Source organism: Crocodylus porosus, unplaced genomic scaffold (genome assembly GCF_001723895.1).
Source record: "Crocodylus porosus isolate Cpor-Errol unplaced genomic scaffold, CroPor_comp1, whole genome shotgun sequence".
Classification (NCBI taxonomy): Eukaryota; Metazoa; Chordata; order Crocodylia; family Crocodylidae; genus Crocodylus; species Crocodylus porosus.
Window position 1 is genome coordinate 9,014,160 of NW_017728949.1, and position 13,757 is coordinate 9,027,916.

General features: G+C 44.2%; 1 protein-coding gene across 1 annotated transcript in view; it reads right to left on the minus strand.

Moving 5' to 3' along the window:
* Window positions 1-11,950, minus strand: part of LANCL1 (LanC like 1) — a 29,812-nt gene extending 17,862 nt beyond the window's left edge. Inside the window, exons 1-3 of the mRNA XM_019554196.1 lie at window positions 11,878-11,950; window positions 11,507-11,603; window positions 6,556-6,673 (exon numbers count right to left, since the gene is read on the minus strand). Coding sequence (XP_019409741.1) covers window positions 6,556-6,673; window positions 11,507-11,587 — 199 coding nt within the window. The 5' untranslated portion in view covers window positions 11,588-11,603; window positions 11,878-11,950. The remainder of the gene's footprint in view (window positions 1-6,555; window positions 6,674-11,506; window positions 11,604-11,877) is intronic.
* Between the last annotated feature and the right edge of the window lie 1,807 nt (window positions 11,951-13,757).

The window sequence follows — 13,757 nt, forward strand, 5'->3', positions numbered from 1 at the left end:
GGGATCCTATGACCCCAGCTGACTTCCTGCCCTTTGGGCAGGGGGCTGGACTCGATGATCTCCTGAGGTCCCTTCCAGCTCTGATGTCTATGAAATCTATGAAAATGAAGATAAAGATATTTGCTATGTGCTAGCTGAAAAGTGCAGTCTATTATTACTAAAACTGACTGGTTTGCAAAAAAAGCTTATTAAAGAGCTCTCTTAACCAGAATTTTTACTAGAGGGTTGTTTGGTTTTTTGAGAGCAACACTCCAAAGACAATTGGGCTCATCCCTTGATGGGGAGACTGGACTGCCTGCTGCCTATTCCGTTCCAACTTTGCTCTTGCCATGGCTGGCAAATACCCAGGGCTGAAAAAAATTCATGAAATTTAAATGGAAAGAAAACTTAACCTGCTAGGTAACAGGTATCCTGTGGCAGAGGCCTTGGGGAAAGGTCACTGTAGGGTTAGTTAATATTTTCAAAGTGTTTGCAGGATGTATAGCATAACATGAGAATGTTACCATTCATGCTGGAGTGAAGGGGAAAACTGCTCTTTCAGCTTCACCATGAAGGTGGAAGTCAGTTGAGCACCATTTTGATCAGGATATAGAAGTAGACATTCATATAAAGGCAGTAAAAATGAAGTTACAGGTAACTAAACTTTGACAGAATTTTCTTGTAAGTTCAGCATTGCTCATATGAAGTGATCTAAAGCATACTGGTGGTAATGGAAAAAACTCCATCCTGAGTAGGAAGAGATAATACCTTTACAGCATGGGCCTACTCCAAAAATGATTCTAATAGGACATAGAAAAAGATCCATCCTTTTGTTTCTGATTGGTCTCCATTTGTGAAACCTTTTGAAATCACACCCCATAGTATTCCAGTGATAGTTTATATGGGGTAATATATGATTAGATGTTTTAAGAAATGGCTCATCATCACAGACTGATAAAGAGTGGAACAGGGCATTTAGTTGTCTACAACTATAGTATATAATTGGCTACAGCAATGTATTTATAACCATCTATGACACATTACTTATGTTTGCAATGTGCTTATAACAGCTACTAACCATTGATTCACACTGTATGAATGTATCCTTAATATGAAGTGTGATCATGCACATTTTCTTACAGCCAGCTTTGCAAGGCAACCTGTGTTTCAAGAGTTATGCTGTCAGGAACAAGCGTTCTGTAGACCAAAACGGGTTCCCAGTAATTTCCAGGGTCACAGGGATATAATTGACTGGAATTTAACAAGTGAGTTGTTGATAGGCAAGAAAGAACAGCATCTGGATCTCTCATAGCTGGGTTTGTCAGTTGAGAGACCCAAGTACAGAATTACTATTTTTACAAAGAGAAAATATGTACAATAAGATCCTCTTTTTCCTTCATCTGTAGCCCATACGTTTATATGTCCTCTCCCCTTTCCTGGATTTGCAGGAGTGATCAATTTCCAACAAATCTATGCATCTGTTATCTCAATGGGGTAGTTTCACCGAACCAGTACAATGGCACATGTTAACTGAATCATAAGAAATATGCTGCGGTAGTAGTGAAGGACAACCTGGGGGTCAGGGTGTTCTAGGTTTAGGAAACCCAGGTTCACTTCCCTGCTGTACCACTGAGACCTTGTGTGACCATGGGCAGGCCATTTAGGCTGAAACAGTTTTGCACACAAGTTGAAACTAAAAGGCTCCTATACATGTATGTGGAGCCTGCTCTGATGTGCTGGAAAGAGCGTTGGGGCAGACTCAATTAGTTGAGTCTGTTGGAGCACAAAAACTGACATGCTCCAGCAGCCTTTTGTGTCACGTATATCAGCGCCAAAAAAATGGCGGCGGGGTGCTTTGAAATAAAACACGTTTGATGAGCTTTGGTTCAAAGCACCCTGCTGCCATTGTTTCACACTGATACACTTGATGCGTGGGCGCTTTTAATTAGTGCAGCTCACTAATTAAAGCGCCTGGCACCATGTCCCACACCACGTGTAAAATTGCCCCAAAAGCCAAGGCTCAGGGGGTGTTTACACTCATTAATTCCTCCTTATTTCACTTCAGACTTCCACAGCGGCTGAGCTGTTTAGACTGGCACAATTCTGGGAATATCCAAAGTTGACCTGAGGTGTCTAACAAAGCCTACCAAGATCTAGAAACTAGGGGTTAGGTTCTCTTCTATCTGTTAATCGTCTACACGGACTTAGGTGTCTTAAGCATGATCCTTGACCAATCCTTGAAAATCTGTTTATTTCTACTGCACCATCACCCGACCCTTACACTAGAGTCACAGAAAAGCAGTGAGGAGAAGGATCCCCCAACCTCCCTGCCTCCCATTTTTGTACCAGCTGCTTTTTAGACATTCAAGCACCTCGGCCCACTTCTGTGCCTTACAGCTGAAATAGTGGAGGAACATATAGGGTCAGATTCTGGGGGGCCTGATCTGCCAGGTGGCCCTTTTCTTTTAAAAAGAAAGTGATGGCACCCATCTTTATATAGCAGCCCGTGGGTTACTTTACTGCCCCGGAAATGGGAAGCCTGGGTTCAGTGCCATTCTCATTCTAAGTTAAACTCATACCTCACAAGAGAGTACCTGAGACACCAGGACAGAGGCTAAACTATGTGGAGAGCACTCCCTACCCCTTTGGTTGAAAATATGCACATGTGCAGAGAATTCAGGACTCATGGACACAGAGGGCTCAAAGAGGAGCCTGACTGTAAGGTGGCGGTCAGAGGACTCAGCTGGGAACAGGGAATGAAAGGTTCTGCTCCTTGGCCTGTGTCTGTATTTAATCCACCAGATCTCAAATATAAAATAGAAAAATTGTCCTTTCTTGTATGCAGCCCTGAGAGCACATCTGCACTGCAGACGGGAAGCGTGACTGTAGCCCAAACAGGTGGGTGGGCACTAGTTTTAATTTAGCCAGCTTTGGTAGCAACAGCAGTTGTAATGTGGTAATGCAGACTTTTGTGCACTGGCCTGCTGGGGAGGCTGGTTACGTGCCCTGATTGCTAGCCTCTGCCCAAGTTTAAGTTACATTAAAACTAGAGCAGAGAAGCCTACCTGTGCCATCATCACCCACTCTAAATTTTGCTGTGCCTCAGTTCCTCAACTGTAGAGTGGAGCAAGCAATATCGTGCTAACTCACTGGGGTGTCACATCACCTACATTACTGTAATCTGAGCATCCTGCATTTTGTTAAGACTGAGAGCATTCCCAGCCATGCCCTTTTATCCTCCTTTCCATTCTGGACCAGTTAACAGAAAAACTGATGAGGGCAACATAGGCTCCTGGTTTGTGAATCCTGCCAGGCTTTAAGCACCCAGGAATTCAGTGGCCTCAGGACTCGACTGCCTGGGGAACTTTGCTGGTGAAAATGTTAGGTGTCTCCAGGCTTAGGCCACAGCCTACAAGCAGTTCTAACAATCTAATTTTTGGACTTTGGCACCCAATACCCTTTGAGTCTAGCTTTCTATCTCCAGTCAAAGCCAGTTATACAGAAATACTTGACTCTTCCCTCCGTTACCTGGTTAGTCAACAGAAATAGTCTTTGACACTCTAATCCAATCACTTTCTACCTTATGAAAGCCCACATCATTATCCATGCACTATTTCAGAGCCTACAAGGATCATCTTGGTGGTCGGCCTTTCTCCGAGTCATGTGGCCCCCCTCAGATACTCCAAATCATGTACTCTACTCCCTTGCTGCCAGAAAGTTTCAAATGTTACTTACTACAGAGAAGCAAGGGTCTTTTTTATATCTTTTATCAGACCAACTGTATAGTTGGGAGATGTTAAATAAGCTTTCAGGCAAAAAGTGCTATTCTTCAGGTCTCTTGCTTCTCACTTATTTTCTAGACCATCATGCCTACAACAATACTCCAAACCTACTAGTAACTACAGAAGCACTTCTGTGTCTGATACAAAATCCCAAGCCACTATTTATGGGAAGACTCACTGCCTGATAGCACACAATACAGCTTCTTTCCATACCAGACTCACCAGCTTATCCTACTAACTAAATACTTCATCAAGGGGACACATGGCTCTCTATGTGTTGTTTGTTTCAGAAGAGCTCAGAGTCCCTCAGGCATCTAAGAAGCATATGATAAATTGGCAGGACAAACCAGCATGTATATTTTCTGAGCTGGAGAGTAAATAACTCCTTGAAAACCATAATAATGGCTTGGAAAGGTCAGTATGTAAATTACTACTGTCCTGGGGCTGCAGTAACTTAACCTCGTTTTCTAAAACATTGCCTAACATCTTGAAACATGCATTTGCAAGGCTCATGAATTTTTGCACTATCATCTCCCTGTTCTGCAAGGACCTGATGTCCCTTTTATGAGCTTTTCTTGGCGCACGCAGAGGAGCTGACCATTTCTATATAGGACACAAGCTGCAAATCTCTTAAGGCCAGTTTTCCCTGTTCCATTTCAATTTACAGCTTAAGCCCATAGGCAGGGAGAGACAGCCTAGTCCAGTGGGCAGTGCAATGGGTTAATTAAAATCTGTTTTGAAAGTAGTACAATTCAGGGTCCACGCAGGGATCTGAATCAATTTATTGGCTGGCTCACAGCAGTTTACCTTAGGCTAGTAGCAACATACCAATGCAAACTAAGTAGATATAAGTCAGGCTTGAAATTTAACTGCCTACACAGTGCATTGCACCATCTTAGCTAATCTGGTTAAGAAACTTCTAACTGAAACTGTGCCATCCACATCTACAGAGAGGTGGTGAGCCATCTTAGTCTGAAGTCAATCAAAAAGCAGGGTGGATACGCATCTTTATAGGATAACTAAGATACGTATATAATGCACAAAGTTTTTTGAACCCAAGTTCACAATACAGTGACTTTGGGTGCACAAAAGCTTGTGCTTTATACATAAAATCATACTTAGCTGATCTTCATCTATAAACCAATATTGTGTTTTTGTGCAGTGCCCTGAACTCTAGGGATGGTGGAAAATATTGGGATACAACTTAAGAATGTATTCCAAGGGTCCTCCTGTTCATTCATCTGGATGGACTTGACATTGAATATCAGTGAATTTTAAAATTCTCTTAGAAACAGTAAAAATATTGAAGAACCTACTCCTCTTACTCCCATGTCTTGGCATGGGACTTCCCTGGAGGTAAGTGATCAGATTCCTGAAAGAATCTATGGAAAGTGCTATGGACAGAGAGCACACCTCAAATCAAATGCCAGCATATGCCATGTATTACTAGGCGTAATGAAGTATGCTCAAGTGTACAACATTTTAAAGAGAGAATTTTCACCGAGAGCACCATAGCTATTCATTTCAAATATCTCTTAGCAGCCACTAGAGTGCCGATTGATTTCAGACTGCTGGGTGATGATTTACATGAGAAGATACTCAACAAGCCTTTTCTACATAAGCAGTTAAGAGGAAAAGCTGCTGCCTTGGCTCAATTAATTTTCTCTCTGGAAACTACATTGAATAAATTAACACAGCTAGGATTAGAAGGGGGAAATGTATACAGAGTAATATCTGCATATTCTGTTTCTCTGGCTGTGACCTGCAAGAAAACATTCATAGGCTTATTTTAAATTCTAATCCTGTTAGGCCAGGCAAGGAGGTTCTGTAGCTAAAAGGAAAGGCCATGGGTTGTGGGGACAGGGGATGGTAAGAGGGATGGAAGAAACCCTTTGAAGCAATTCCTTTCCAAATAAAATTGGGTGGAAATTTTACCCATTGCTTTACTCATCACTTCACTGCTGTAGTCAAAGCTTACACAAAGCTTATTATGGCTACTCTTGGCTTCCTCCCAAAGGCAGTTGCAATTTCACCAATGTAAGCTAATTCTTGCCTGCTTTACCTACCTAACTTTTCCTGCTATAGACAGAATATAGCGTATGTATAGGGGACACAGCTGTGGACTGTAGAAATGAAAGCTTTTGTATGCTGGTCCATATGTGGTACAGTTTAAACTGGAGGAATCACCTACAGTGATCCTGTAATTCAGCAAAATGGATCAAGAGCATACCCAGCATTGTAGCTCGATGCCACACATGCCTTGTGTCTGCAACCTGAATTTGGCTGCCAGAAACTAGGAGGAATGGTGAGAGGAATTAGACATAGGCAATGTTTAGGGGAGGCTCTGGGGGGGCATGTGACCCCCCTAAAATTGGCCCTTGCTGGCCTGGGAGTACTGGCTGGTGCTCCCCCGAGAAGCACCAGTGGCACTTCTGGTTTGCTGCCCCCCGCTCCCCCTTCCCCAGTCAGTGACTGGCCACAAGCACTGGCAGCACTTGTGGATTGCTGCCACTTCTGGTTGCTGGGGGAACCCCCCCATTGGCAATCAGCAGCTGGTGCCCCCCCAGAGCCAGGAGGCACCAGTTGCCCATGGAATCAGATGATGTCTTCTGCTGTAAGGTGTCATGGCTTGTATCAGTTAGAAACAACATTTCTTTGTCATTAAAAGCTTCCTTTTTTTTAAGAGAGAATTCAGCATCTGATTCAGCCTAACCTAGAAGGCAGCTTACAAACAGCCTTGCTCTGTTTTGAACAGATGGCTAGTTCAAATGTCCTTGTTGCTGCATTGCCCTACCTGCCCAGCCAGTATACGTAGTGCAGTCCCTGGGGTCGGCAGATTTCAGGCCTCTCTCCATCTGCTGGAGCAGCTCCCTGATCTTGTTGTTCAGACGCTGAGTGAACTCAGGAGTCAGCTGTGGATAGCAAAGAAATAACAGAAATAAGTAAATATCAGCAACAGATTGGGTGAGGACTCATTCTATCATTGAATATGCCTGGAGGAATACAGGGTTTACATTGGGGGGCCTGGGCTTCTCCGAGATCAAGCACAGCCAGAAATGCTGTTTTCCACGCTCAGCTAGCTGCAGCTGTATCTTGGAAGGGCTAACTGGAATATAAACTTCTTATTTCAGGAAGGCCTTCCTGCCACACCCCAGTGTGCCACTTGGATTTAGTGCCTGTAACCATCTTGCCCAGTGGCTAAGTTCAGAGGCCAACACTCTAGAAAGGACTACCACCGAGCTCCAGCCTGCTTGCATGACTCCACAGTTCTGGTTGACTAGTTAGATTTAATGTCTCTTAAAGGGATGAAGCTGCAAGGGAGAGTGAGGCGTTTTAATTTACTGCCTCTGTTTGTGAGGTGCTATACCCGTGATCGAAAGCCAAGTGCATGAAGATCTTAATGGCTGGCATTGTAAGTGGCAGTCAAGTGCGATAGGCTCGATCCTCCTCGCATTCAGACAGTGCAGTTCCACTGGCATCAGTGGAGTTACTTCCAATATCCACTAGTGTAAGATACGATCCTAAGGATTCAGGCCCTACCAAATTTAAGAAAAAAGCAACATGGTTATGAAGAGGCTTTGGGCACACTTGTATAATGCTGCTGAACACATTCTTGTTTCCCCCTCTTTCTGCTTATTGATTTATTTGAATCATTTTGCCAGATTTTTCATATAAAGTGTGTTTATGCTACTAAAGCTGTGATACAAAGGAGGATATAAACTGTTCTCTGAGCCAGATTTTTCAAAAGGCCTAAGTACTGGGCTAGGACAGTCCCCAAACCCCCATCTCTGGCAATGGTCTTGAGCAAATGCTGCCTCTTGTGCCTTAGTTTCTCTAATCTGTATAATGAGGATAATGCAATTGCTGACTGTTGTAAAACACTTTGGGATTCATGACTGAAAAATGCTATATAAGAGCAAAGCATTACTATGTATGGGAGTTAGGGACCTGGTTCTTGCTGAACTGAATAAAAGTTCTGGTCAAAGAGAGGAGGCCAAGCTTATTAGGTAATTCTGGTCAAATCCTTGTGATCGAAGAAGCCTCTGCAACACCCAAAACCCAGTACCCATTAATGAAATGCTTCTTGCCACCATCTTATGTAGCAGGGATCCTCCCCTTTTCAACCTTTCATACCCAGCCTCCTTGCATTGTAATATCGTTAAAAAACATGCTAAGTAATGTTAAAAAAACCCCCTCTAGGTAATGATTTTTTTAAAACCTAATATTCATCAAGGGACATGATTTTCCAAGCAGCTGTATTTTCTTACATGAACTGTAACATTTTATTTATTCCCCTACAGGCAAATTTTAATTGCTTTGTCCTAGGGATAAAAAAGTTAATGAAACCAAGCAGCAGGCTGGAAAAAAATAAATTAATTTGTAGATCCTGGTTACATACTCACAACTATGACTACAGTCGATTCAGAGCAACAGCAGGTTCACTGTCTCTTGAACTATCATAGTTGACTGAACGTGCCTGTAATATAAGATTTCTCAGGGCAAGGAAATGGCTTCATATCATAACACTAAAATATCTACCATACCGTACAGATGCATGCCCTCTGTTTAATTTGAACAGAATCTATTAATGAGTAAAGGATCTTAAGCAAAGGCATAAGGAAAGGGGCAGCAACATACAACATGCAGGCCAGAGACACTGGATCTAGCCTATGGAGCCAGGCTTTCCTTTTGCCTGTACCCGTGCTGGTCCTGCACAGCCAGGGGCTGCCCAAAGCTGTGCCCACACTGTCACCGCTTCTCCCAGCTGGTGGGAAACTGAGCTGGGGCTGGGCAGTTTCCAGCTGTACTTATGCTGCTGTTGCTTCTCACTCTCCCATCTTGGTGGCAGTACAGGTGCAGCTTCCAGCCAGCGGGAACCTGAGCTGGGGCTAGCCAGCTTCTAGCTGTGTCCACTCTGCCACCAGAAGAGGTTAAGAGGGGGCACAGGGAGAAGTGGCAGCAGTGTTGACACACCAGCTGCTCAGCCTTGGTGCAATTCTGCACCAGATGAAAACTATGTCTGGACTGCAGCCTGGAAGCGGGGGATGGGGAGAAGCAGTGATGGCATGGGTACATATCCCAGCTGTCCAGCTTCTGTGCAGCTTCTCTCTAGCTGGAAGCTGCATTCATGTCCGAACTGGGGAGCTGGCAAAAGGGGCGGTGGTGCCACCACAGCTCCCAGCTTTCTGGCTCCAGCATGAGTGTGGGCAAACCCCTTTTACTAATGACGTATTGCCGATGCCATCTGGCCTGCATGGCACTGGAGCCAGGTTGTTCCAGCTTGCGGCTTACGAAGGTTGCCAGTCCCTAGCATAGGGTTTTGTTTCCACATTCAAGGTGGAAAATGTAGTTAGGAGTTCACATGCAACAGAATGACTCATGTGAGGTCTGGCTGTGGGTATATGTACAGACCCCTTCCATATGCCTTGTTATAGTTTCATAGTTTCTAGGGTTGGAAGGGACCTGAGTAGATCATCAAGTCCGACCCCCTGCCATGGCAGGAAAGAGTACTGGGGTCAAACAACCCCAGCAAGGTGTACGTCTAGCATTGGGAGAGTACAATGAGGGCAGCAAGGTTTCAGAAAGCAAATGCCTTTTGGGGTTTTTTTTGGGGGATGTATGTAGTTAATAGAGTTGACTGTGTGACCTGGAAGAGTGCATTATTCAATGGCATGCCATAAGCAGTCACACACTACTAAATTGAAGAGGCTGGAAAAAGAAATCTGCAGTTTAGTAGATCCCACTAGCATATATTATTTAATATATATACATACACACACACACCATGAGCTCTTTTACATATGTATATTTTGTATAATCTGCCATGGCAGTAACTTAGAGGCTGCAATACATTTAGTTGTGCCCTCTTTAATGTATTAACCTAAACAACATCTCTTGGGTCCTGTTTCCTGAGCTTAAAGATTCTGAACTAGTTCTGCTTGTTTGATTCCATTTTCCAGAGCCTGTCATGAAAAGTATTTTGTGCAATAAATTGTGATTATTATTTTTGCTCCAGGGAATGTGGTTAAGACACCCAAGATCTGTTCTGTTTAATGTGTGGCCAAAGACTCTTTTATTTGCTTCTAAAAGAAAAAGCAGAGAAAAGAATGCAGTGACTCAGAACTGACTCAGTGGGATGAGACTCTAAAAGCAGATCTCAATGAAAGAGTGCAAGATAACAACCTCAGGTGATAACTGAATCAAAATGAGGTAAAACACCACCATCCAATGACTGTCCTCAAAAAAAAAAAAAAAGGTCAGAGCTTTTAAGGTGCTCCCTACATCTGACAAGACAGTGGATGTGTTGCACCTTCTGGGACAATTCCTATGGTGGTCCAGGTCTTGCCTTCTTAAGCTGAGAATCTGCAAATCTCTTCTTATTTTTCAAAGCAAAGCAGAAACTACCGGGGCTCAGATCATCTCTAATTTGTACCTAGTACATGCTAGGGCATGTTTCCCTGGCTCTGAGATGCACTCCTCAGAAATGCTAGTCTGAACAGGTGGGCATGAAGGTGCCAAAATGAATAGTACTACTCTGGTCTTTGGATGCATCGTATCAGCAAAATACTTTGCACTTTCCCAGGACGCCTGGCTTTCAAAGAGCTTTACAAATCTCCTTATGTTTTGCAGAAGCCCTGCATAATGCAGCTTTCTTTTAATGACAGACACACCAAAGTTGAGAGGTTAAGTGATGTGCCCAAGGCTACAGAGTTGCTGATCGAGTTTGGAGCTCCCAAGCATCTTCTCAGACTACCCCTCTCGCCAAAGGACTGTGGATCCTTTCATTTCCCCTTTCCAGAGATTATAATAAAATGCACCTTAGCTCCAACCTATACACAAGCATCTTCTGGAAGATATAGGCACAGAAGCTATGTGGTTTTTTGGGGGTTTTTTTAATCAAGACCTCTTGAACATACATAAAGTTAGTTTTGGAGAGAAGGTCAGCATTATTCCAATTTGTACACGTCTGGAGCAGCTGCCTCTCCTGTTAATACTCCTTCAGCAAGCAGCAGTGGAAAAACAGAAGCTTTGTTTCTTATTTATTCAGTCTCAGACTCAAATGAAGTCATAATCCTGTTTGCAATATCATCTATAGCTGCTTTGCAAATTGGTTCTCTGTTCATATGCATTAACTTCTTCAAACTGTTTATACATCCTTTTAAAGAAAAATCCCCCAAGAGTCTGTCTGCAACATGTGCTATTTACCACGCACCTCTGCTGGCACAGTACATGCTACATGGACTGGATTTTTCTTCTTCATTCAAACCTCTGATTAATGTTGGGATGTCCCCTTTACCTTCTGTCCCTGTAAAACATCAGCATTTACCCTGTCTTATGCCTTTGTGAATCTAAACCGGAAGCCATTGTCATTTTTAGCTGCTATAAGGGATCATAAAAGGGAAAAAAAACAAACAAACCCCAAAACTGTCCTGTAGAAAAACAGACAAGACAGAAGTGCACAGACAAGGCAGCAACCCCTCTTTGCCTGCTCAAACCCAGGAGAGTCCCAAGGAAGTGGAGCTATGACCTTGGACAGCTATCATACAATGGACAGCATGGGCATGGACACTTTGAATTATGTCAGCAGTGTGCAAAGCTGTGTGGAAAGACAGCATGCTGGGAATCAGTGCCTCCCCATGTCAACAGAAGGAAAGAAAAATTAAGCTCCAACAGACTCTAGCTGCTTCTTTAGAAAGAAACACTACAGCAATCTCAAATTAAAACTCTTATGGCCCCCAACTCACCCGCCCTGAAGAGTCAAAGTATCCCGTAGCCAGAGACTTGTCGTAGTCTGCAAAGGGATTCGGTAAGGCCCTTTGGGCCATTATGGCAACAGCAATGCTGCAAGAAAGTGCAAAGAAAGCCTTGTGAGCCAGCTACTTGGCAGCTGCTGCTGTTACAGCAACACCCCCTCAGATCCCAGGAACTGCAGAGCACACAGGCCAGATGGTGCAGCAGCATACTGCACCCACATCTGCCAGGCAGGACAAGACCCCAGGGCTCTAGCAAAGCACTTTCCGGCACAAGGAGCTCCCAGCCCCCCCTGCTAAAATGCAACCCCCCAGCCCCCTCCAAAATCCCAGGGAATCGTGCAAATCAAACAATCCCCCCTCACCCTGCAGCTGAGATAACAAGCAGAGAGCTGAGTTTTCCACCTCCTACTTCCTGCTGCTGCAGACCAATGAGAGCCGTGCAGGGCCTCAAGCCCCAGCCACACACCCCTCCAGTTTCTTAAAGAGACCGTCTGCGAATACTGCTTTGTAGGGCATTTTCACGCCCACCCTAACCGTGGTGCAGTGATCCAAGTCCTGAGCTCATCCAAGAAGCCCAAGGCACTGGCTCTCGTGTGCTTCTCCTAGGACATTTTGTTTTGCAGAGTGGATTTTATTTTTAAAGATAGGGCAAGAATTATTCATCTCAAATTACTGAGAGCACAAAACAATATATTGATCATTTAGGAAATGGCCAGCTTAACCTTCAGGTTATGGGCAGAAGATTCTCTAATGTTGTTTATGAGAATACTGGACTGTTCATTTTAAAGGGTTTAAAGTTTCTTTCTAATTATTATTATAATATTATTATCATCAAGGTACAAATTCCACTCCAACTCTTGGGGGGAGTGGTCTGTGGCAGTGGCAGCCAGAAGGAGCTGCTGCCACCGTTACTGCTGCCGCTGCCTGAGCGGCTTAGAAAGGCATGGGGTGGGCCGAGGGCTCTTGTCTCTTATGAGGGACTCTCATCTCTTATGGAGGGCTCAGTCCCCCCCACTGAATCCCCTGGTATTTCAATCCCTGATTATCATCATAAACATGAATCACACTACCCCTAACTGAGACCCTTATCACTCTGTGCTGTGGGGCTATTGTGCTAGGCGCTGTACATAAAGACATAAAACCTGCCCTGAAGCGCATACAGTCCCAAAGAACAAAGGTGGGAAAGGGAAACCGAGGCACTGGGAAGTGAGATGGTTTTCCCAAGGTCGTACAACAGGCTGGTGGCAAAACCAGGAACAGGAGAAAATATAGGCAGCTGCATTGAATCTGACAATAACTTATTTGGTGGATGTTCGGGCCTCATCTATTTGCTGCTTTCTGCTCTGGCACACCGGGCTACTCCACCTGTCTAATGATGCATCTTGTGCTAAGGGAAACAGATTTTGCACAAAGCATGAGTGCACCTTGTCAGATGTTGTCAGATGGGGGTTTGGCAAATGGGAAAGTAAGGAGGAGGCAGCTTAGTACAGAGTCTGCAGGAGCTTTTTGACACTTTGAAGTAGTGATTTGGGGTGCTTGATGCTAGCCTTTGTGCAAAAGGAATGGCAGATGAAAGAGGAGGAGGTGAGAGGAGCTTGTCATTGGGGAAGTACCATCTTGAGTTACTGGAGTTAGTGGATACCTGCATCACCCTGACTCAGATTAAGTGATGAGCCAGGAAACCATGGCCGTTTCTCCTGGAACTCCTGTGTAGCAGAACCGTATTGCACCTCTCCCCTGAGAACTCCCTAGGCATCTCTTTCCCAGCTTTGGTCCTCTCATTTCTTCCTCCAGTGACCCTTAGGAAACCCACAATGAGTGAAGGTCTTTTTGTCCCCTTCATGGCTTGTGCAATATGAATATATGCACCTGATATTGCACTAGCTTTTAGCTCAAGCAGTTTTAATTTCACCATCAAACCTTGCTTCAAGCTATCACTCCCACAGTTTGGGTGGGATTCTTTGGCGTAACATCTCCTAGAATCCCCTGTTGCTAGATTTCTTCATAAACCTGTTTCTTCATAGCGGTGTGTGAGTGTGGACAACATGAAGAACACCTTGATAATAGAAATGTACTATACTGTTTGTAAGATATTCGGATTGTTGTTATGCTTTACAGATACCTTCCTGAGTTGAGGTCTGGCACTTGCCAATCTGTCTGTCCAGTTATGCAGTGCCCATCTCAACAGCTTTTGAACATCAGGACCCAGGTGTGTGTGTGTGTCCCTCCAACTTGGCCCATG